Here is a 26,672-nt window from a genome sequence, read left to right as displayed (position 1 = left end):
GGAATTAGCCCTTTTTACAACATGTTATGTCTCATATATGACATATGAGTAACACCCAAGTCTTTTTGCGTGAATACAGGCATTAACTGCTGTTGATCTAGACGATAAGTATTGTGAGGATTTTTCATTCCTATATGCAATATTGTGTACTTATTAAGCAGCCACTGCTTGGACCAATCAAACATATCATCTAAGCCCCGGGATTGGGAGAGTGAATTTTCCAAAAAACTTAATATCGACAATGAATGAATGAACAATGAATCTAAATTAAAATATTCGCAAGATTAACTATCGAAACATTGATATTTTTTACTAAGGAATTTCACAAACTTTTTTGTATTTATTCTACAGCATTTTTATATAATATAGAGACCAGATAATACTTGCATACTCTAGCATATGCAAAATAAATACTTTTTATGCAATTCATTTAAATGACTGTTACTAGTTAATACACTCCACTCGGTCATTTGCACCGTATAGCCTCGATGACATTAGCGCGGACAAAATGGCGTATGATATAGTAACAACAGGTGTGGCCACACACGAGCCACGAGAGTACAGGACGTCCGGACTCACCCCACACATGGGGACGCTCTTTGAGTACACTTAATTGTTATAATACACGTTTTTCGTTATAGGGGCGAGTAGATTAACCTGACCGTGTAAGACGGTTGTTATTATTACAGCATATCATGATATTCAACAGATACGCATACCTATAATTTTAATTTTGCTCCCAAAAGAAAATCAAAATATGTTATAGAAAGGATATAAACAAAAATGTGTGTGTGTGTCAGCTACGACGCACGATTGGGGTTTACTCCTTACGAACGATAATTATGATATATATCGAATAGAAAAAAAGGGTAAATGAACGCATCTGCTAAAATGATAAGAGAAACAAACATATATCTGTAATTATTCGGATTATTTATATTACTTCAATAAAGCGTATTACATAAAGTATGTTACAAAACAATATAAATAATAATAATAACAATAATAATTGTGTTCAATTTATACAAATCCAATTTTAGAGAGAGAATGAGATGGAATCATTCTTTTACACGTTCAATCCTACAGATATATATGTTTGTCTCTTTCTACGTAACGCTTCAACTTTTCGTGTTACACTTGATTTTACTCCTCATAAAATTTCCGTACCGGGCCTTATAACTCAAATCGTTTCTTAAGGAGTAAACTCCAAAAATAAATCAATAGTGTTACAACCTTTTTATGGTCTGGGCCTCAGATTTTTGTACCTGATCTATAGGCAAGTAGGTGATCAGCCTCCTGTGCCTGACACACGCCGACGACGATTTGGGTCTAAGGCAAGCCGGTTTCCTTACGATGTTTTCCTTCAACGTGCGAGCGAATGTCAAATGCGCACATAGAAAGTCCATTGGTGCACAGCCGGGGATCGAACCTACGACCTCAGGGATGAAAGTCGCACGCTGGAGCCACTAGGCCAACACTGTACAACATATTTTGGTCTATTTCTATAATTTTCTCACACCTTGGGTTTTATATGTCTGGAATGTATGAATTTTTGAAATCACTCAAGTAGGTTTGTGAAAACATTACAAACATACATAAAAATAAATGTTTCCTTTTTATAATATGAGTATATATATATAAGGGTTTTTTCTTTATATAAACAAACTTACTAAAGCACGTTGAAATGTGTCATTAAAACTAAGTTTGTGGACTTAGTTTTTCACGAAAGCTCGTTAGTCTCGGCCTCGTGACATATTTCTTCTTAAAAGCTTCTCTTAAAGCTTTTCAAAAGGTTTTATTGAAGAGAAATGTTACTAGAATTCGGGTGAACATAAAATGGAACTCGAAAATTGTTTCCAAAAACAAATAAAAGTTTTGAAACAATAAAATATTAACAATTTTCTTAACCTACACTAATAATATTTAAAAATTAATAAATAGAAAATTAAAACAAATTTTAAAAGTTTGGACCCTGTGGCAGTGTACCTTTAACGCTGGCAGTATTTCCTGTAATATAAGAAAAAATAGTTGGGCTATGTACGTTTGTTTCATACAATTATTACGTTCGCCTTCGGGTTGATATCCGTTTCCGTCTCCAAATTCAAATCTGTAACACCGATTCTGCAGTGTGAATGCTCAAAGCATATTTTGAATCCACTCAAAGTTCATTTAAGCCCATATGTACTGCAATGCGGAGCCTGCAATGCAGTATCCGGGGTTGATATTGCCCGGGATAAACCTCTGATGCGACTTAGGTTCATCGACTTTTTAACAGTAGATTAAAGGTCTACGAAATCTTATGTTATTCATATTTTTGAGCGCAGACGGCAAATGACAAAATAATATAATATTCAGTTGATACTTCTGAAGTTTATTAGTGATTATAACAATCAAATCTACATTTTCTTAACCTACATAGTAATTAGAACAAAATAATAAAAAGTAAATTAAAACACATTTTAAAAGTTTTGTCTCTGTGGGTGCACCTTTAACGACACTTATTCGTTGAGCGAAAGCACCAGCTCTGGTGTCACTGGAACTATCTACCAGGCGCCAACTTAAATCTTTAATTAGCGCCAGTACACCCTATGGCCCAAGAGTCTCTACTCCAAAGGGAACAAAATTGAAGTAGGGAGCAAAAACTTTTGAGAGAGATGTAGCGTGAACTCTGGCCAGTTAGAAAAGAAAACTTTTTGGACCAACTAAGCACTAAGTTTTTGAATCTTATCGCTAAGTACTCCTTTACGCAAAATACATAATCATCATTTATTAATGTCAGTAACAAACATACAAACGTCAGTAAAAACATAGATGTGAGGAAGTTTTTGAAGAGGCGGGAAGGCTGAATTTGTTTAAGCAGTAATTTAAAATATTATTTATTAATTGCTGTTTCAAATGTTAAATTTCAGTTGTCTTTAGATTAAATTTATTTTAATATATTTTATCCATTAATGTAATTGTTTTGACTTTCTGTATTGACTAAGTGTTTTGTTTTATAATGTGTATGTTAGCTGTAAGATTACTAGTAATTAAATACATAAAACAACTTCTAAATTATAATTTACTGCCAGTTCTCAAAGTTAACGTAGAACAGGAAATACCGAACTGAACCTCTCCGTCACTCTTTTAAATCGCCAAGGCATTTTTACAAAATGTACACATGTTAAACCAGTTGATTATTGTAATTAAACAATAAATAAAACACGTATGGTTATCTTCATATCAAGCAAAGCACGGTAAATTCAAAGCATGCATATACATACTATATAATATTAATATAGATCAAAAGAAAACTAAAATTAATTTAAAAAGTTTTGTCCCTATGGCAGGTTACCTTTTTATTCTGGCAGCATTTCCTCGCTGTATTGTTACTTATTCGAACTATCGCAAATATAATTTATATTTAAAATGCAATTGTTCAAACAATAATTAACGCTCTCGTATTTAACTAATTCTAATTTAAACACAGGCTTAAAGAGCTGTTTAAGAGACGATCCGTTAAACTTGTGGTTAAATGTGACTGATTGATCACTTGAACGTCTCTTGTTAGGTTTTTGGATAAACGTTCAATTTGTTAACGTTAATCGTGAAATTCTAGGTTAGATTTTCGAAAATGACTATTTATTATCTAAGCCCTTAATTATCGTGATAAGCCTGGCCTATAGCTTTGAGATAATATGAACACCTTGAACCTCAGATCCTGCCCGTAGGGCACCATCCCTTGGGTCTTACTCACTATAACTAACTGAAGTTGGTATATATCTGGATAAATGAATTTAGAATCATGTCTAACATTGATAAAGTTCCGGGATTCCGTAACATAATTTAATTATATGTGCAATGCGCAGTTGCATATTTATGGAATATTAGTTTAATTATCAAGTAAACATCAACCTACACCACCCCCGCCGTAATTAACACCATTGTACCAGGAAATCTGCATTGTTATAGTATGTTCGAGATTGTATCATATCAGGTACAATTTTTCTTCTTTGAATCTGACAATAGTTTGGTTAAAAGACCAAGTCATTGTTCAGAAGCGCAACATCCAAAATTAAAGCAGCCATGATTATCACCAATGTTCGAAAGGAGATGGCACTATAAGAAGAAGATCTGAATTTCTTGCAACGCTTCACTGGATCAGTCATACTGTCTCATCGGGCAGTGAGAGTTGTGATTGATAGAGTAAATACACCTCCGATATGATACTATATAAGAATATTATAAAAGGAAGCACCCCAACAAAGACTTAAGTTTTGATGTTTGAAGTTGACGCAATACGCCTAGAGCACAGTCAATTTTAAAATAATCTAGAGCACACTATAGTCTTTAGGGAAGATGTAAATTGTCGTAAACGGTGGGTAATTGTCATTCTCAGTTGTCAGCTGTATTTTGAATTTTTAAAATTGCCCAATTTTATAGGCTTCTTATTGGAAAATTACTAGTAGTGTTATTAATTTTGTTAATTTAAACCTCTTTAACCGTGTTGTAGAATTAATCAACATGTTTGCTAAACCGTATAAATTAAAATCCACAAATACACTCAAAAATTCAGAGAAGTAAGTGCGGTTAGATTGCGTGTTCAACTTTTATGTTCATTTACTAGAAAAGATAAAGCTAAAATCCCTATATATATCTTTTTTCAGAAAACACTTAATACAGAGGCTTGGAAAGGGTTTTCCGTCAGTCAATGAGGAAAAACTTAAAGAAATTGTGCCAAATAAGTCGACATGTAATTTCATGAAGTTAGTATTGCATTCCGGCGAAACGACCGGTGTTTATGCTGTGGATGGTGTGCCGATGATCATAGATACTGGAGAAACTTTAGTTCCTACTGTTTGCGCACTTTGGAAAGTCCCTGATTTAATACCAACAATAGTTATACACTCTCCTGTTCTAAGCAAGGTATAGTGAGACATATACTTACATTTATCAAAAATATATTTCTATTCTAGAAGAATAAAAAATAGGCAAGCTGTTGATCAGCTGTCTGCCTGAAATTTTTGTCTGTTACTTTGGGTATGGGCAAAGCAATTTAACTTGTTTTGAGAAACAAGTGTAAACGTTCAGTTTCACTTTTGTATAACTCAAAGCAATGTTATAACATAATTTAAATACAAGCCTCAAAGCTGTAATTTTTGTAAGGGTGAAGTATAGCTATACATCACCCTTACAAAAAATACCTGCTTGCCTCAGACACAAAAAGTTGACAGCGTGCATCAGGCACAGAAGGCAGTTCACCTACTTGCCTATTTGATTAACAAATGATCATGAAACAGATATAGAAATGTAGTCCAGACCTAAAAAGTTTGTGCCATTGATTTATTTATTTATATATAGAAATAATACACCTAGCATTTTCAGGATTTTTTAATGAACATCTTTTAATACACATATACATAAATGGCTGCAGGGAATTTTATTTATAGGCTTATTATATATTATAGATATAATTCTCTTTATAAATTATTATAAGTATATGACTGTAACTGTGTCTTCTATAAAAACCCACTTGAAACAATTATTGTACTGCCAGACACATCTAGAATGAAAGTATTATTTGAGAATCAGACTCAACGGGACTATATTAAGAATAATAGATATCTTAATATTACAGGTGCAAGGTGGAGTACCACTTTATGCCCCTGGAGTTGTCACAGACCCCACAAACTTTCCAAGATTCAATAAAGGATCATTACTTGCGGTATGTACAGACAACAATGCAGCAGCAGCAATTGTAGGACGAGCCATGATGTCTTCAGGAAACCTTCTAATAGCATCTATGTTGGTAATTTACTTACAATTGCTTTAATTAAACTTACAATTTTCACACTCCTTTTCTGCTTTATTTAAGAATAGGTTAAAACAACTATTAAAGTCCTAAACCTTGTATCTTTCTTTATTATAAATTTATTATAGCTACTAGTATGTCTATCATTCTCCTGATTTATAAACTTTGTATTGCATTATCTACTTAAATAACATTTTGCTGTCATGCTTTGTTTTGTTTTACTTTATATCTTATTTTTTATCAGTGATACTTTGTGGATGTATACAATGTGTTAATTTTTTTTTAATTTTAGACATGTATCTGTTTTGTTTCCTAAATGAATAAAATAAATAAATGTTTTAAAGTTTACTAGAAATTATAGTTTTTTAGCCAAATCAAATTTTAAATTTAACAGATCAATGGGTCTTTGAAATAATACAGGGTTTAAATTATTTGTATATTTATCCAATTTTAAATGAACTGTCTTGGACTGTAACTCGTTAGCTATGTTATGTTACTTGCAATTTGTTATGATCCATTTACCCATTCACACGATACATTATTTTAATTTTTTTACCTACTACCAATTTTTGCACTTGTTCTCATAGTCTATTTAGTTGTTCTCCTATATCAGTTTCCTTATTGGTTTATATTATGCAGTCTTAAATGTGATTTATGTAATTAATATATTTAAAAAAACCACTTGATCTAGAATAATTGGTCTTGGCCTCAGGTTTCTATGTTTTCTTTATGTAGTAGGCCTTTTAAGTGAATATTGTGTTGATAAATCAATTGCCACTCAGCTATGTTTTGCAACATTAAAACTACGATAAGGGCTAGCTAAAATCCTATGTATTTTTCAATTTCAGGGGAACGTGTTTAGAAGTCTTACATGTAATAGGCGACAATTTATGTAAAGAACTTAAGTTTAACAAGATAGAAAGGCCAAAACTACAGCACGGTTTAAATGTAAACTCCGTCATACAAGATATGGATCAGGTATTATTTTTTAATTTTATGTGTGTTTAAATAAATACATAATTTTATGAATTTAAATATGATAGCTTTTCAGCAGTGGTCATCTGATAGTAAATAATGTAATTAATTTGTCCTTATATTTATTGAAGAAGGGTTAATGTTCTATATACAACTATGTATTTGTGGGTTGTTCCCATGATAATGTAAGTGCATGCTCCTATTTCACAATGCCTCCTGCTGATAGAGGAGAATTCTTTGTTTTCAATTTATTTTATTATTATTCATTACTAAAGATGTCATGTGGAACATGGTGTGATGTTTGTAGCTCCTTACAAACTTTGTGTAAAACAAAAAAACTTGGCGATTAAAAAGAGTTGCGGAGAGTTCATTGCCAGTTCTTCTCTTCCATTCTACACCCTAGATTTGAGAACTGGCAGTAATTGTAAAATTAGAAGCATTTAATGTTTTTTTTTTGACGTTCATAGTTGTACATTTTGTTACCTACATGATTGACTTTTGACTTTTTAATATGATAAGATAGATATCTACCATCGTTAACTTTTTTAAAATTTTTGAAATATGAGTGAAATAGACAAATGTAATTACAATTCTGGTACTGGGAGTAGATGAAATTTGTTGTTTCATGTATCTGTTTGGAGCGTTCAAGTCCATTACAACTCGCAATTTTTGGAGATCCTTGATCCCCCCCCCATGTAACGCTCCGTAACGTTTCTGTATCCAATAGTAAAACGTTTCGTGACAACCCCCAGTGTCTCTTCATACCTAAAGCTTACCATAATGTGGTGTAAAGTACTGGAAAGTCGAAAATAATACTATCAATAACGCGTAATTCAATCCCCGCATCGTAACGTTTTACAAGAGGACCCCCCCCCCCCCCCCCCTAATAAAACTCAGGTCTCAAATTTTTAATATCTATTTAAAACATTACAGCTTAACCTACAAGTAAAAGAGGAGTGGCCCAGCTTGGTACCTGAAACTCCGGTTGTCAACGAACCTCGATTAATCCCAGATAATGTAACGGATAATAAAATAATAGAAGAAATACAAAATTTTGAAGACACAATTGCTGGTGAGACCTCTTATATTATATAAAACTACTTATTAAGTGAAAATAATAAAAACTTTGGTACCTTTTATGTATATCCTTACCAAAAGTCCATTGACAGGAATATCACAAACCTACTCAACGGGGTTTCATAAAACCTGGCACTCGAGTTAGAATATACTCAAATATTCAATACAAACAATGTCACATATATATGTCAAACTGATAATCTACTTTTTTAAACATAGCTTTTACATATTGAAAGAAAACACTTTTTTACATAAATACAACAGCTATTTGACATTCAACACCTTTTGTGTTCAGTCACCATTACCATGCACGCTGTAAAGCTGGGAGAAATTGCAAATAATTATAAGTTTATAATAATCTGTTGAAAAAGTATTTTCTTTAAAAACTTTTTTTAAACTCGGTAAAAGAAGTCTTGGTATTCAAAACCTTTGGTTATTTATAATGAGGGACCGATAAGAGTTTACTCAAATTGAGTTTTTTAACACAAATAAATTCTATATATTTATTTTTTATTTATTTACTGTATAAATGATATTAATATAAAGGAAGTTGGTGTGGTGGGAACACAAACTGTACACAGTTTTTCTATCCACCAGGACGTCGAACATATTGAAATCATTAACATTTATACAGGGTGTCCCAAAAGTCGACGTCAAGTCGAAATTTTCTCATAGGTCATTTTTGAAGTTATGAAAATTTTCCTTTTATTCCAGAAAATGTACACCATGTGACAGTTTTTTCATTCCTGTTGTTACAAATATTTACTATTTGCCAATTTTTTTTCTCTTACGTCATCCCGAATAGTGTTTTATGTAACCTATGATCCTAAAATCTGTGCTGATCACTCCAACTTTTAGGAAAATGTCATTTTATACCGTACCAAGTTTTCAAAATTAATTTTTCGCACTAGTTCAACTGATCGTCCTGAAAAAAAAATGTACTACTCCAGTTTGTATATACTTAACATTATAACAATCAAACCATTAAAATTGCACATAAGACAACAACACATTGTGTGTCAATATTAATGAATCATTTTAAGTTATTTACTAACCGACTTTTAAGGATTAGAATAGTGTATATATAGTATAGTAGTATATATATATTAGAGTATATAATAGTGTTCCTTATGTATGTTTAAATCATGAGATTGTGTTTGGTTTTACAAATTACATATAAGGTATATATACCTCTGACTTTCATCGTTATCAATTTCATATGTTTTTTCTTGTTTATGGCTTTTATTTGCCAACTGGGCGCAAGGTATTTCGCCAGTGTTGTGTAGATGAAGAAGACACGACAAGATCAGTGAAAATAATAATTAAGTTAATTTTGAATATAATAAATAAATAAAAAATTGTTGAAATTTGATTGTCAGTTTTAAGACAGCACAGACAACACAAATATTAAACAACATTATTAAATACTATTTATGAATAATTTATATATGTCAACACTTTTGTTTTCTATATATTTACATAAATATCTTCACAAACATTTAACACTTAAAGGACGGAGACTAGGAAGAAGTTATATTTTACTATGAGACGGAGTTTTTTTTTTCTGTTTACTGTAATATAACAACTACCAATTGTAAAACATAAAATAAAAAGGCTTATTATTATTGTTATGAGACGGAGATAATTTGTATTTTGAAGCATTTTTTTTAAATATAAATATAACTAGCCTCGCGTAATGTGATTTAAGCCCATCTTTTTAGTACATACCAACATGGAACATTTTGCTATGCCAGAGACTTTTCGGTTTTCCGTAATATTTTTTGTTTGTTTTTCTGTGAATATTTCTCTATATAAACCTAAGTTCGTCATATTTTTTTAAATTAACAAATAAAATATAAAATTTGGGACTTAGGGGTTTGAAATATACCTATAAATATAGTAAATATACTTACTGAATATGCATAAAAAATTTCATATGCAACGGTCGAGCCGTTTCGGAGCAGTATGGGAACGAACATTGTGACGCGAGAATATTTTTTTTATGTAATAGGACGCAAACGGGCAGGAGGCTCACTTATACTAAATGATACTGCCGCCCATGGACACTTACATTGTAGGTCCGCAAGTGCGTTGCCGGCCTTTCAAGAATTGGTACGCTCTTTTCTTGAAAGTATAGACAATTTTTTTTTATTTAATTCTTTCAGAATGCTCTGATACAGAAGAGAGTATACCGAGTGACATGGATGGTCTACTGAGGTGGTGTCTTCTCTCATTTCTCAAAATACACGGAAAAGATGTTGAGTTGCCACTGAAAACCAACCTTTTATACAAGTATGTTGTATTCAAATAGAAATTTATTTATATTGGGTAAGGTTTATTATCGCAGATGCATTTTTATTTTAATGTGAATATTATTATTGATATTTATATTATATATATTGTCTTTGGTTCACGCTACATGTACAGTTTTAAAAGAAAAATAAATACAGTGTAAATTCTTTATAACGCCATTTGTTATAACAAAAAAAAACTCTATATAACGTATAAACTAAAAAATTGTTTGGTTTAACACAAAACCCATATATTGATTCACTCTTTATAACGCATCAGTCATTCTCTATTACGAAGAAATATTTTCATATCATCATCAACAACATACTTAAGTTGAAATAAAACACTTTTTAGCCGGATTAAAGCTATTTGTATTATTATAAACTTATAATTATTTACATAATTTTAAATTTAAATTTTTCCGATGTTTCGCGTGCTTTACAGCGTGCATGGTCACGGTGACCATTTTATTAAAAAATGAAAATTAATGCTTATAAAACACTTTTTCTAATATATTTTTTTTCTACTACATTCCTTTTGTTTTTTGCTACTGAAGCTCAAAGTAGCTGTTGTGGTCTCTGGCAGAGTGACCGGCACTGTGGAACATACACATGCTGCTCCTCAGCATAATGATGGGCCAGGGCCAGGCCACCACACACACATTACACACGAAAAATGTAGCTTGTTCTTTAAATTTTTTTTTTATATTTTGTGTGTTTCTGTGTGTGTGTTTCGTTAGTAATAAATGTTATGTCTAAGTTTAAACAGATGATTATTGTCATATTTCAGGAATTATCTGATGTCGCTGTGCCCTCCGGACCGTAGCATAGATGTAAAGAAATCCTCTTTTAAGAAAATGGGCAAGTTCCTGGAGGCAATGCAAAGGGTAATATACAGTAGAACAGGAAGCAAACTGGCAGAAGGTTCAACTGATATTAAGTCGTCCATAGACACTCTTAATGCCTCAGGGCTCGTGAGTGCGTTGCCAGCCTGTCGTAGGGCCGTTCGACCGTACTAAACATATATACATACCTTTTAGGTCACGGCCTCAGATTCCTGTATCTGTTCCGTGATCATTTGTTTCTTCTAATAGACTAAAAGTCGATAAGTATTCTGTGTCCATATAAGACCTTTACCATATGGGGATCGAACCGACGACTCCAGGGATGAAACTCGCACGTTATAATTACCAAGCCAATAGTTCTCTAAATATCTGCAGGAAGGTCTAGTAGAAGTGAAGGAGATAGAAAAAGGTGTTGACGCACTGGTGTCAGTGCAAATATCGCACCCGGCAGTGCGTTCACATACCGCGGTGAAGCCTACGGTGTCTGCGCCCGTACTCGAATATCAACCACCTGTAGTGCGTGAATTGTATTGTATTACTGCACACGTGTTGGAACTGTTTTTGCCACTGAAGTAAGTTTTTAAACATACTATACAGTATGAATTAAAGAAATAACTTAATTTTTACGCTTAATTAATTTGTTTAAAAAATACTTTCAACCAAGTATTTTTTAATTACCTCTAAAGTAATTTGTTTAAAAAATACTTTAGACCTAGTATTTTTAATTACCGCTAAAGTAATTTGTTTAAAAAATACTTTCAACCAAGTATTTTTTAATTACCTCTAAAGTAATTTGTTTAAAAAAATACTTTAGACCAAGTATTTTTTAATAATCTCTAAAGTAATTTAATTAAAAAATACTTGATTTAAGTATTTTTCTAAATAATTGGTTATATTTTTTAATAGTTTAACTTCATTTTTAATTTGTTAATTATGGTATATCACTAATTATTTAAAAAAAATATTTTTTTATAAATCTTACTACAGTAATTTCTATTAAAATTGCCTAAATTTTTTAGAAAGGGCACACCCCTACCAGCGAACGAAGTGCGTAGAACTGTACGCGAATACGTGAAAAGCAAACAGCTGGACGCAGGTCGCGGCTCTGTCAAAATTGATGCGACTCTCGCCAAAGCTACCGGGATTAAGGAACAGGTATGCTTTGACATATTATCTTCATTGACTGATTTTTGACAGTTCACTTTATAACATTCTGAATCCCAATAGAGCTTGGTTTTAATTCAATTAATTAATTAATTTAATGCTTTGCCAGTACAAGATTTTTAAAATTCAATAGAGATTGTATTTTACATTAGAACTCGACCGTTGCTGGTGTGAAAGCCTCCAAATTCTTCCACTTGGCTCAATTCCTCGCGACAATTCTCCAATCTTGCTATCCCATTTTTCCACCTTCCCAAGTTTCCGGTGGGCGTCCTGTCTTCCCATGGCTCTGCCATTCCAAGTCCTTGATCCACCTGCCATCACAATGGCAATTTACATACTTTGTTATATACAAAGATACATCAACATGTTCTTCGGCAGACTCTTACAAAGTGGGACGAGCTCATGGCCGGTCTTCTGTCTCATATGACGGCGAGCACAGAACTAGTTTTTGCTGACGGTACATCGAGACTCATTAAGACTAGGATTGATCCTATACAAATGCAGGTTTTCACCAGGAGTGGGAATAAAAAGGTAATGTCTGTGTGACTGACACACCTCATACTCGGTGTCATAGTCATGTTTAGTATGTAGGTTAATAGTGGCTGTCATTTTTGAGGTCGTAGGTTCGATTTCCGGCTGGACATCTATGTGTGCTTTTAACATTTGTTCGATATGTAAAGGAAAACATCGTCATGCCTTAGACACAAATTTTGACGGCATGTGTCAGTCACAGGAGGGTGATCGCAAATAGATACAGAACTCTGAGGCCCAGACCTAAATGTTGTAGCGGCATTGATGTTTTTTTTTTGTATGTTCATATTTTATTCTGGATATTGAGTAAAATATGTTGTTGTATATAAGAATTTAACTGTGTAATGTGAATAAAGTATATATCAGGAGTATATTCTGTATAGTATATGTAGTGTATGCAAGCTGTACTAGATAATTAAATATATGGGAAGGTGAGATCTAAGAACCTAAAAACCCTACGGTTAATAAGTACAGGATGTCTGCTCCAAGAGACCTAAGGTAACAGACGGAGCTCTAGTAGGATCTGAGGTTCAAGGTGGTGGGATTATCTCAAAGCCATCGGGCATCACCACAATAATTAAGGGCTCGAAGGACTCTTCACTTGGAGAGGAAGCGAAGGAAACATTATCTTAAATACTAGTTAAACCTATTCACACATTATATATTGTTGTGTATTGGATCTTCAGTTGGAACATCCATCTGAGCCGTGTCAGCAGTTGGTCAATGTTCATGTGATGCTGTGAGGCTTCAGTAATCAAGACTTTTTAGTAGATTTTTTTTTTATTGCAATAAAGTTTATAGTACGAGAATGATAATCCAGCCTATACAATAATTATGGCTGATAAGTAATATTATGTTGACTTAATTTCCTACAATAATTAATTAAACTGAGGTAAAGTTCTTCGGTCTTAGTGTCAAAACATTACAGAACATTAAGTGTAGTAGTGTCCGAGGAAATCTTTAAATAAAAAATATAAAAAATCGATTAAAAGCACTATAAGTTGTAACAATTACCTAAAATTTAATATTCCTGATGGGCAAAGTAATCCAAAGGTATTTTAGAAAAATTAATAGAATTCAGATATATATAATATTATTTACCAAGTTTTTTTTAATTTATTAAGAATTTTAAATAATTATAAGTTTTTAATAATAATACATAGCTTTAATCCGTTCAAAAAGTGTTTTTCTTAATGTGTAAAAGCTATTTTAACAAGAGACAAAATATGATGGTATTTTTAGGTCTGGGCCTCAGATTTCTAAATCTGTTTCATGATCATTTTTCAATCTAATAGGTAAGTAGATCAGCCTCCTGTGCTCCGGTTTGCTCAGGATGTTTTCCTTCACCGTTCGAGCTAATGTTAGCGCATATACAAAGAAAGTTATTCTTTATTAAATGGATTGGGGAGCGTTCAAGTTCTACGTCACGCAATTTTTGAGATTCTTGACCCTTCCCCCCCCAACCCATTTAACGCACCGTAACGTTTCTGTATCCAATAGTAAAACGTAAATAAAATAAGAAAGAAAATAATATTATCTATAACGCGTAATTCAATCCCCGCATCGTACACCCCCCCCCCCCCACAATTTTTTACGTAATACTTGAATGCTCCCTTGGTAAAAAAATATATTTTTAATCCTAGTATCTATAATTAGTTGAGCAACACATACGATAGTTACACTTATGAAACACTTTTTATTCCATTGAGGAACTCGGATGTCAGGGCTAAGGTGACATTCATCCAGGATCATGTGACTTTTAGTTTCCGAGGAAATCGTTGACAAACATACAAGTTACATATAGCACACATGCTAATTGATCATACTCAAAGGCCAGCAACGCACCCACTATAAATGGGTGTCTGTGCGGCGACTTTTTGGGGATTCTTTAAAAAAAATAGTATTTCCACACACAGAGGTCAAAATAAAAAGGCGGTTAAAAACAAATTATTATAGATAAATGAATCGTAATTTTCATACACCAGGTGACACTAGTGTCAAATCTGGAAGCGTTCGGTTTCGTTTTACCGACTCTTGCGCAAGAGTGCCAACGCGCAGTGGCGGCCTCTTGCGGTGTTACTCGGTCAGCTGGAGCCAGCCATGACCAGCTAATGTTGCAGGGAGATCAGGTAAGTTCAATTTACTTATTCGATACTGTACTAAAAAACAACGTTAAACTATTATATGCAGAAATTATTTATTGACTATAATTATATATTTACCCAAACTAAATAAGTTAAATAGATAGTAAGACGCATTATTAGAAAATCGCTGTTACTTTGTCTTTAGTCGATTCCTGATTGCCATTTATCTGAAAGAATACACTAGCATATACATACTCGAGACTACTTTCGCTTCACGAGCTGTCGCATGTGGCACTACAAGTCAGCAGTTTGGGATGCGGTTCTGTTATTGCATCCTACCCTTGGGGCCCCATTTGCTTTTCGTTGGGTACTCCAGATACGGTTGCGGACTTTTATTTATTTATTAAGGAACACCAACAGATTACATTTTCTACTTAACAATATTGGGTTTTATTCTAGCATGCAATCTAATAATAGGTGTACACAACATTGACTCTAATAAATGATAGCGGACAGAGTTACTTAAGTATTTGTATCTTTAAACATAAATAAATTGAAACGTGGAAAATATTACATGACCTATGGCTGAAATGACTGAATTTTTTTCTTAGAACTAGGAAGTGAGTCATAATATCAAATTTCATAATATTAAAGCGTCGTAGCTTCTTAAGCGAGAATGCTTCAGAGCTTGGACTGACGACATCCTCTAATCTATCGGCGAACGTAAAAAGCATATGGAACTACATATAAACATTATCAGGTAGACTAAGTTCTGCAGCTTATGCAGTCAGAAAAATAAGACAGCTTACTGACGTTGCTACAGCTAGGCTTGTATATTTTGCTTACTTTCATAGCATAATGTCCTATGGTATTCTACTGTGGGGCGCAGCGGCTGACGTAGATACCATATTCATTCTCCAGAAAAGGGCAATTCCTGCAATTTACAATCTTGGCCCCCGCGAGTCTCTGAGAGAATTATTTAAAGAAATTAATATACTCACGCTGCCTTCCCTTTACATTCTAGAGAATATCATGTTTGTTCGTAAAAAATTGCATCAATTCACTGTCAAAAGTGTTATTCATTCTATAAATACCAGGAGTAAGCATAAAATAGTAGTCCCAAAATATAGCTTAAATAAATCGTTTCTTGGGAATTGTGTCAGATTCTACAACAGGCTACCGAAGTGTGTAACTGATCTTACGACTAAAAAGTTCAAAAACGTCATCAAAGGAATCCTAATTAAAAAAGCGTATTATAAAATCCAAGACTATGTTGACGATAAAGATGTATGGCGCTAATTCATCTCTGCATGTGCGGCTTCCCTGGCAACTTGCGCTGTGCAAGTGTGTGTGTCTGTGTGCAAATGTCTGTTTGCATTGTATAGAATCTCTGTATACCTTGCATTATATAAACTTCTCAGCCGATTATTACTATTGTAACCGAGTCTTTGTAAGCTAAACCATTGTTGAAAAGAGTGTCCATGGAGTTTCTTGCCGGTTCTTCTCCATGAGACCCACTTTTTGGAACCGTGCAACTAGACGTTTCATATGAGCCTGCAAAGGCCTATTTGAAATAAAAACTTTTGATTTTGAAACTGAGAGCATAATGCCAGATTTAGAGAGAAATTAAAGCTGGTCTTTTGCCAAAGCTGTCCAGAGAAATTTCTGTCTGTCATTCCACCACTACACATGGATATTCGCTGGCCCATCACGTGAATGAGAAGGCCGATCTTCTAAGCGATCTTCACTTTTGAGTGAAAGCTCTATCTTCCTTGGACATTCGAGCGGATCTGATGATCCCCACAATCGTGCTCCGTACCTTTGCTCCGGTCCCTGTACTCACTCGGCATTTTCCCGCAATACTGGGTGACCATTTCAATACATCAATGATTGCCCAATAGCTGGAACCTCCTTGTTCTCCAAAATAATGGAACTATTATCAGCAAGCTTCTAAGAAATCAAGAGAACTTGGTTTGGTGCGTACTTTCATCGTGTTCGCTCAGCTGGTGACATTATCGATCAGTACCGGCAGGAACTGAAGTATTTTCCAACCAATTCGACTTAGGGTCCTTCAAGGAAAGAGCGTACCAATTCTTGAAAGGCCGCCAACGCACTTGCGAGCCTTCTGGCAATGTGAGTGGCCGTATCGCTTAACATCAGGTGAGCCCGTTCGCATCCTGTTATATGTTTTTTTTTAATATGACAGAAAGGTTAGAAAATTGTTTAGGCGCCGATGACAATAAAATATGCAATTGTAGTGTATACATAATACTTTATCTTTCTATAATAATAAATAAGGAAAGATTGAAAATGTATGAATATTAGTGACTGAATTGTTTTGTCATTTCGATGTATGTATTTATTTGTATCTTACAGCTATTTATTTTATTCATTTAAGTTCACCACATAATACTATATATATGGTATATGTTATAAAAAAAACAGTAGTAATTTATATGATACATATACTTTTAAAAAAAAGGTATTTGCTTTTTATCAAGAGTAAATGAAATTCATAAAAAACCTGCTTTTTTATTACATTACCAATCTCTAAGATTTTGTATGGAATAGTAATTAAAATTTAGTGACTATTTCAAATGTCAAAACTCATTTGAATTTTTGTTACATTAACCTCTTTATATACTTAAGGCAGTAATTAGGAACTAAAATAATTATACAGATGCTTTGTAAGAATTTATTTGTTTACAGTAATACATTTTCATTCTATTTTATATAATTTTTTTTTATTAAATAAAAATTAATGAGTAATGTTTATTTTCAGACACACTTCATGGCAAAGCTTCTTATCGAAAAGTATGGTCTTCCCAAAAAATATCTGGATGGCGCAGACAAAGCTCTTAATAAGAAGAAATAATTATATAAGATGAAAATAAAATGTTAATTTTCATAAAATTTATTTATTTCCAAAATACACAATTTAAAATTTTCTTAACTAATTATGGCAATTATTGTAAAGCCTTATTTAATAAATCTATTCTATGGAAGACAAAATTAATATAATGTTTTTCATAATAATCTCATTTATATAGCACATAGAAATTATATCTATAAGAAAATACAATTAGAACTTATTCTAGAACATTTTATAATTCAAATACACAACATATAATTTTCATTAAATTTCTTAACTAATAAAGGTGGGTTATGTCCGTTATCGAATTTACAATAAGAACTTATAACTAAGGAAGCATTTAGCTGCTTTATACCACAACCATTAAAATTAAAAATTTCTTAATTAATATTGATCTATGAGATCTAAATTTTTGTTGATGAAGACATAAATTTAAATGGAGTCTTAAATGGTAGAAGAGACTTACGTTTAGTTTTTTTAACTGCTGGGGTTGGAAGGGATTCTGGTTGACGAATAGACCTTGTCCTTTCAAAAGTGCTTTCTCCAACCTCTGTACTCCATTGGCTTTTGCTTGATATGATTGAGCATCTTGATATATTTGAAGATTTAGATGTTATACTAGTTTTGGATGGAGTCTTCCTTAAATTACTCTTATTTGTTACATCAGAGAAAATATCACTTATTTTTGCTTGTTTATTGGGAGACGAGTGGCACCAATCGCTACCTCTTTTCTCAGATTTGTCTGCATTTAGATACTTAAACTTATTGATGTCCTGCCTTGGCACATGATATCCTTCCTTATCTATATTATCTAGTTCATAAAAAGTTAATGTTACACTCTCATCACTGTCAACAAAGGGATTGTTTGGTGTGAAGTGAACTTTCTTTGTAGATAAATCAGGGAATAGGTTTCGAGGCATGTTTTCTTTAGTTATCTTGGCTGCTGTGATAATCATGCTGCTGTCTCCATTGTCTGCTGATAGTGAGCTGTCTAAGTCTTCATAAGCATAACTTTTCCTTCGTCCACGAGAACGGACAGACCCACTACGCCGACGCGGACGTCGTGACATCCATTGTTTTTTCTCATCAATGTGATTGATTTCAGGGGGCAAAGTAATACCATTACTGTCTTTGACAGGGGTCTTATTAATACATACTAGTTTAGTACTGGGGCTATTCTTGATTTCCTTAGCCAGTAGGTCTCTCTCCCTTAGATTTAATGATTCCTCCCTCTGCCTCAGTGCTACTAAGCGAGACATCCACTGATGGCTAAGTGTATCTTGAGAAACTTTTTGGGCATCATCAATGAAGGTAACAGGTTCACTATAAGGTTTTCTGCTTCTAGGAACATAGCCAGGCAGCTCTAAAGCTAATGCAGCTACTGTTGGAGATAGACATTCACTATTCAAGTTAGTGTGTGGTGTATTATTTTGCTTCTGTCTCCGAGACACTATGTTGCAGTAAATGGGACTGTCATCTAAAAGATGAGTTCTTGGCAGAGGTTTTATTTTCTTACACATATCAACAGCTTTCTCTGAATCACATTTATTGACTTCAGAACTTGTATAATTGAACTTTAAAAGAATCTCAGATACATGTTTTGGAATTTTCAAAGAATCTGTGTTTGTTAGGACTGTAGGGTGATACAGGACTACATCTGGACGTAATGTAGTATTTCTGTCCTCGATTATGAAGTTAATGACATCCTTAAGGTCGTCACTGTATTGAACCATGAATTCATGTTCACGTGGTGTTTTTTCGGATCCACAACACAGAGACTTAATTAAATACCCAACTTGCTGCATAACATCTTGAGGGATGAATTTTGGTGGATCTAAATCGAAGCTATTAATACGCAGTTCGCAGTTAGGGCTCACGAAAATCGATGCTGGCGTAATGCATTTTTGTAACGTCACAAATTCTAAATTTTTCAGTTCTTTGCAAGCTCTTACAACTTCCAATAGAGTATGCCATATAAAATCTTCTGAAAAATACTTCCCTTCTTCCCTTGAGACATCGATTAATTCCTGTAACGTCTGCCAAGGGTTGTATTCGAGAACAAAGTACAATGTCTTTGTTGGGCCGTGGAGAATTGTGTCGTAATAACGTAGTAAGCTGCCTGATAACAATTTACCAATGGATTTCACTTCACCAACTACGTTTTGTATTTGTTCACTGGAATATGCAGAGCAATTGTATGCCTTCCAAGCAAATATGTTGTTAGTGACCTTGTGCTTCACTTTGTAGAACGTACCACCGCAAAACACGTCAAGAACTTGATAATCTCTAAGCTTATCGGCCATTATTATATAATTTGTACCTTTTTATTTAATTTCCCGCATTTTGTAACCGAAACAAGGCCCCCCAATTTTCAAACTGAATCAACGGCCAACGGTCAAATCTAGTGATGCCTATAAATCGGCTTTAGTTGGAATGAGTTTGAAAAACCGTTATTTTTCATATCTATGTACACAATGCTGCCAGCAATTATTACAAAATCACTGATATTGTTAAAACTCACGCATTCATATGCTAAAATAAATAGAATAATTTTCATAACATTTTTCAATTATATAACAATATTATTGATCACCCTTCTTTTGTGTTTAACCGGTTTTACGGAAAACGATTGAATATGTACAAGGTAATAATAAATAAACAAACAGCTATTTATTTCGTACAGCTAATAAAATAGGGAGTTAGATTAGATTAAGTTAGTTGACTTATATAAAATTATTAGTTTTGTTAGTAATTAAGTTTGGACCCAAAACACTTGTGTTACATTTTACTCAACCCTATACTATTTAACTTATTCTTATTCTGTCAGAGCTCCTCTGTAGGTGAAGACTTTCTTCAAAGATTGCCAGTCCTCTCTAGGTTGGGCTACTTGAATCCACTTGGGGTTAGCTTTTTTACATATCCGACTCACCTCCATATTGGGGACTGAGCGTGTTCCAATCCATCCCTTATGTTTCCCGTATGCTTCTAATTTTGATGTGCATTATTTTTTACACCTTTCTAATATTTAGCATAGTGCGTTCAATATCCCACTGTTTTTTATTCATTTTGTTGAATTTCCATGTTTGGTGTCACTCACACAAACACACACACTTGTTTCCACGTACATGAGGCACGGTATTAAGGACGAGTTCAGTACTGTAGTTTTAATTTTGATCGGAATGCTGCTTTTGAATATGTCCTTCATTGCCCAGTATTAGTTCCAGGTAAGCTGTGTCCTAAGTTCTATTTCTTGGTCGGTACTATTGTGGTGTAAGCTAATTTGGTTACCCAGGTATATGTCTGTTTATTTGAGAGGCTCGCAACTAACATATAATGCTCTTTTTTCGCTGCTAGTCTTCAACATTGTTTTGGACAAGTTCAATTTCAAACCATTTACTGGCATCATTGAGTGATTCTAACATATATTGGATTTCTCTCTCTGTTTCAGATAAGAGAACCTAGTTGTCTGACTGTCTACCTTAGGTAGCTTAGGTAAGCATCTTTAATCTTAATACCTCGACCTTTCCAATTGAGTTAAGTAATGATTTATTCCTTTTGTAGCTAGCTTAAAATAATTTTAATTTTGTTTTTATTGGATCCTTTGGAGGGTTTTAGTCATAATCTTCCTCGGTGACCAGCCAGCTTGGAAGATGTGAATTATTTTGATATTGTTTCATTTACGATATCAATTTGAGACGGGTGCTGTAGTTGCTAATACTTCTCTTGGTTATTGTCCATTTTTCCGGGGTTTTGGTAGTCAGGAAGTTCAGAATAAGAAGAAAAGAGTTGTAACTTTTGTGGATAATCTTACGTATACCTTGTACCTTGAAATTAGGAATTTTCAGTTTGTTTGTGATTTTTCAATGAAATGGTGTGAGTGAATTACTTAAGAAATATTGGAATAAATTGTATTAAAAGAGAATATACGTTTCTATAAACCTAATCATTCCTTTGTTAAACACAAAGGAATGATTAGGTTATGGTTATGACCGTTGATATAGGCAGCTATGAATGTAGCCATCGTATACGATACCATGAGAAGAAATATTCTTGCCATGATAACAAACTCCCTGTCTAATAAAATATTATTTTAATAAGGTTTCAGGTGCTAATTGGTGTTGTTCTACTAATTACAATGACTTTTTTTTATATTTAAAAATAAATTCTCATAAAGTTACTATATAATCTTATTAATGATAAAAAAACTGTCAAATGTTAATGTCAAAATATTATAATTAAATTTATATAAATAAAAATAAAGCAATTAGCCAATTGCATATGATGGCAACATTGGGTTACTACCTAAATATTTTAAAAGGTTTAATGAAATAAAATATGAGCAAATTATTTTATTAGAGAAGCATAAGACAGCTAAAGATTACAGACCATTGAGATGTATGAAGTAAAAGTGAACAGGATTTATTAAGTGTTTGTGCGGTGCGGAATCCATGGATTAAGTCTAATGGATGTATCTTTTATGTGCTCTGTGCTTCTAATGTACTTCGAAGAAAAAATTATAATAACGGCATCTACAAATCTTATGTCACTGTGCAACTTACTCTAATCCTTACGTGATGTTAATAGTCGGGATAATAATCAGATAATAGTCAGAAGAAAATTTAGGGAATTACATATTTTAACTTTGGCAAGTCAATACATTTATGAGAATATTTTGTATGTGCGGAAAAAAATAGATACCTTTAAAAATAATAGTAGCTCCCATAATTATATTACTCGTAATAAAGACAATTTAGCGCACCGATCACAAGGCTACATAAAACGAGTAATTAATATATTTAATAAGTTAATTGTATACGTTTTTTCAACAAAATCCCTAGTAAGATACAAGTGTTAGCAATAAATACATTTAAATCGTACATTAAAGTAAAACTGCTTGCTAAGGCGATAACAATATAAATGAATATTTAAACGACCGTAATGCTTCTATATAAAATGCTCCAGTATAGAAAGGTAACACGACTGAATCTCTCAGCTGCATTTCGTGACTCTGGGGCGATCGTCAACATCCACTACTGTTTTAATGTAAAGTGGGAACAAACCGTGATCCATGTGGTATCAAATTATTTTGGTATAATTAGTATTATTATTATTTTCTTATGTAGCCAAGTTTACATTTCAAGTATCGTCACGCTCGCTGAAATGTCAAAGCTCGTGGCGGCGTCCATGCGTCCATGCAGGGGGCCGATGGCTGGCCATGCGTGATACTCGTGAACGGGCCTGTTGTCACCATGCTTCCTGCTGATGTCATGTGGAATATGGTGTTATGGTTGCAGCTTCTTACAAACGTTGTGTAATATAAAAACTTGTCGATTAAAAAGAGTGGCGGAGAGTTTGCCAGTTTTTCTCTTCCGCTCTACGCCCTTAATTTAAAATTAAAAGCATTTAATGTATACTTCTTTTTATTGACGTTCATAAGTGTACATTGTGTTACCTAAATCAATGATTTTTGACTTTGACTTTGTGTAAAATATGCAGAATCTTTTGCGGAAATAGTAGAGGAACTAGTAGTTCTTCCAAATCTAGATTTCGGATTTGTATATAGCCTTTTAAGAATATTAATGATAAACTGGGGAGGGAAGGTTATTTAATCATTAAATAAAACAAAAGTACATATGGAATTAAAAATATTTTATTAGTGAGTATAAGCGTGTACGCGGCACACCTGACTAGCAGTTTCCAAATATATATCACATGATTTAATTTTCCAATGATAAAATTAAAAATGGTTCTCAAATTTTAAAATCTAATTCAACTATCACCTTACAGCACAAGCATAAAACACAGGAGCTAACAAAATAAACTTAATGCTCCATCCATGCGTTAAATTTTAAAATTACCCAAAAACAGCTTTTTATCGTAATCAAAAATTGTGCGAACGTAAGCCACTACCTATACTATTTTTATTATTTTGATAACTAAATAATTTATTTACATTAACTTTGTATACAAGAATCATTGACTAGAAACCATATGGAAACGTTAACAAAACGAAAAATCGATTTTATTTTACAGGAACATCACTATTTACCGATATTGACATTAGCACATGGAATGGACAGTTTCCATCTTTGGTAACGCATTTGAACGACACTATCACAATCATTAAATTTTACACAATGGAATTTCCGAGGTTTTTATGGCATTATCCGAAAACATAATAACACAACTATTGTTGTATGGGATATGGTATTACGTTTTCCGATTTACGCTGTCATGTGACATAAGAGAGAAATTTCATACATTAAAATAACACTACAATAAACTAATATCACTCGCCACGAACTCAAGTCCGAAGCAATAAATAAAATTTACTAAAAACAATAACGATAAAATATTATACAAAATAAGCCTAAATAATGATAAAAATTCGGTTAGCCGTAAAACAAATTACAGTAAGGCTATTTTGAAATAGGCCTTCATACATAACACTTGGCGACAGGCGTGACTCATTATCACAATACGAATTTGAATGGAAACGGTCACGTGACAAAGCGTGAGCTAATGTCATTCTGACAGCCAGCCACACCTTGTATAACCTGTGCACATGAAATGTCAACGCAACGTTTATCATCACAGTCGAGAATTAGCCCTAAGAATGACTCAAACACGTGTTAGATATGACACTCAAGGCTCAACTCAAGGAACGAGACACCTATCTGTCAAGTGTGATGTTTGACGCGTACACTTATTTCTGAATAGCCAAAAACGTCAAAATTCGTATGAAATGTCTGAGCCTTTATCCATATTGTGATTAAAAAAACAAAATTCATCTAATTTAAAACAACTTTGCGTATGAATACTGGAAATTGAATGAGATCGTTACGTCACGTGGCTCGTGACAATTGATTAAATACTATTAATATATATATATTTACATCGACGCCTGCGCGTTCGCATATGACACAATTAAATTTAAAAATTCAAATTGATTAAAACAATTTTGTGCGGCTGAGAGAGACCAAAACATCTATTTTAATATTTTCTCTCAGCTAAAGTGTCATATTAAGCTCCCTTTCACGCTTTATACATATCTGAGCAAAGCGAGTGACAAGTTTGACCTGAAGGCCTGTCAAAAAATTCCTGGAGAAAAGTAGTTTGACAGATCTATGTGATGATGTCATTCTTATCCACAATTTAGAGTTCTGGGCCTAAAACTGAACTGCACTCAAAGCTCAAAAAAACACTTTTTGCTTTGAAACTATGAAGTCTACGATGGCTTTTTACAATGCAAAACAAAAGTACTAAACATAAGAAATCATGCCTTCAACATTATATTACTTTCAAGTGGCCACAATGATGACAAATGACAGCTGTCATTGTCAAACTTGACACATTTCATGAGCTATATATTCATCGCAGTGATTCAAAGCCAAGCATTCGTTACAATTTCGTATAAAATCGGCAAACACAAAACCGATATTTCGAGATGCGAGTCGTTCCGATTTAAAAAATCGTTACAAATTTTGCGAACTGATCAACTTTTATAAATATATCTTAAACATTCATAGTCCTCGCTCTTCTGTAGAATGATTCTACAAATACAAATGAACATATGAAAATACCCATATTTACAATTTTATGGAATTCGAATTTCAAAAAACCGATATACATAGTGTTGTAATGCAAACTTATTTTCAAATATCGGTAATCGATTGGATGTTTTTATATATATAACATCTAGTAAATTATTTATGAAATATAGGTTTCTGTAGAAGTTTAGCAATCAAAAATTACTCAGATTTTTTTAAATACTGTAAGATAACGCTTAGAAATAGTTCGCAAAATTTGTATCTCTCAGTTTTAACGTATTTTTAAAACTGTTATTGTCACAAAAGACAATTCAACTTATTCTAGACGGTAACCCTGTTTTGATTTCCATAAAGTTATCGGAACGGTATCATACAGTCGACGTAAAATAAATTTGTCATAAAAAAAAATATGAATGAAAAATTATTTTTTCGCTCACAAGTTGTTATATGAGAAATTTATTTTGAGAATTAACTTATTAATTAACCGCTTATAAAACTTTAGGACACCCCTCTTATAGTTCCGCCAATATAGTTTGACATTTTTGACAACACCCGGAACATTGAATTGCAATTGTCAATATTTTTATATGTATGCAAATAAAATTCTCATTACTTATAGCTTTGTAATTTTAAATAAATCAATATTTAAGAATTCTGAATTTCAATAATAAGTTTAGATTTTTGTATTAAAACAGATTAATAATAATTTTATATAAATATTGACACTTGCAAAATCCACTTATTCCCAACTAAAATATGGTCTATTCAATAGAATTTAGAAAAAGGCAACAAATCTACAAATGCAAATAAACGTATGAGAAGACTAACACACAATGTTATGTAATTCGAATTTCAAAAAACCGATAAACGAGTTCACGATAATGACCATCTAGAAACTCTATGGCTACATAGTGTTGTATTAGTTAACCGATTTTCAAATACCGGTAATCAATTGCTTTTTTATTATTTTATATAACTACATAATTAATAAATTATGTAATATAGTAACTATTATCTAATTATTTTAATGTATATTAATTATTATATATATAATTTTTTTCGCATTATTTTTCTTTTTTTGTCGAATAAGTCGGCCTTCAGCTCAAAATAACTCCTTTTCACTAAATTCTATTAGAATAGTCACCGTCTCTTTTTATCACAGCATAAACACCATTTGAGAGAAAGAGACGAGTGATACAAGTATAGCTCGTATAAGCAGATAAGCCTGGTGTATCTTAAGGCTTATGTTTTAAGGGTCTACCGCACACCAGCGGTACCGAGTCTATGTAATGCAGAGGGTGGTCTAGGCTTTCCGCTTACGCGACGTGTTTCCGGTACTTCCTTTTTAACTGGAACTTCCACTGACTGAAAATATAATAATATTAATACACTAAATAAACGCAAATGTATAATATATTTTTTAATTAAACAGAGATTCGATATTAATTTTTTTTCATATTAACGACATATGATTTACACAAAAACTAAAAAA

The 26,672-nt window shown here is 32.9% G+C and overlaps 3 protein-coding genes across 6 annotated transcripts in view; 1 reads left to right on the top strand and 2 right to left on the bottom strand.

The window, feature by feature from the left end:
- The first annotated feature begins 4,259 nt into the window (after positions 1–4,259).
- On the top strand, positions 4,260–17,685 carry LOC123717769 (eukaryotic translation initiation factor 2D). Of its 2 annotated transcripts, none has more exons than XM_045673947.1 (12): positions 4,260–4,357; positions 4,647–4,905; positions 5,618–5,784; positions 6,640–6,769; positions 7,700–7,838; positions 10,009–10,135; positions 10,925–11,021; positions 11,355–11,551; positions 11,999–12,134; positions 12,522–12,674; positions 14,660–14,803; positions 17,541–17,685. In XM_045673947.1, exons 2-12 carry the CDS (start codon positions 4,741–4,743, stop codon positions 17,631–17,633), a joined length of 1,548 nt encoding a protein of 515 aa, XP_045529903.1. In that variant the 5' UTR covers positions 4,260–4,357; positions 4,647–4,740; the 3' UTR covers positions 17,634–17,685. The 2 variants fall into 2 exon arrangements, with proteins under 2 accessions (XP_045529903.1, XP_045529901.1); XM_045673945.1 differs by lacking the exon at positions 4,260–4,357 and adding an exon at positions 4,405–4,559.
- An 81-nt stretch (positions 17,686–17,766) lies between these two features.
- Positions 17,767–20,034, bottom strand: LOC123717768. The gene has a single exon (XM_045673944.1). The coding sequence runs from the start codon at positions 19,931–19,933 to the stop codon at positions 18,035–18,037; it is 1,899 nt and encodes a 632-aa protein (XP_045529900.1). The 5' UTR covers positions 19,934–20,034; the 3' UTR covers positions 17,767–18,034.
- A 3,236-nt stretch (positions 20,035–23,270) lies between these two features.
- Positions 23,271–26,672, bottom strand: part of LOC123717666 (kinesin-like protein Klp68D) — a 68,878-nt gene continuing 65,476 nt past the window's right edge. For all 3 annotated transcript variants that reach the window (XM_045673784.1, XM_045673785.1, XM_045673786.1), the window contains one exon: positions 23,271–26,545. In XM_045673784.1, coding sequence (XP_045529740.1) covers positions 26,438–26,545 — 108 coding nt within the window. In that variant the 3' untranslated portion in view covers positions 23,271–26,437. The remainder of the gene's footprint in view (positions 26,546–26,672) is intronic.

This window comes from Pieris brassicae, chromosome 13 (assembly GCF_905147105.1).
Source record: "Pieris brassicae chromosome 13, ilPieBrab1.1, whole genome shotgun sequence".
Lineage (NCBI taxonomy): Eukaryota > Metazoa > Arthropoda > Insecta > Lepidoptera > Pieridae > Pieris > Pieris brassicae.
This window is presented reverse-complemented; position numbering and strand designations above follow the sequence as displayed.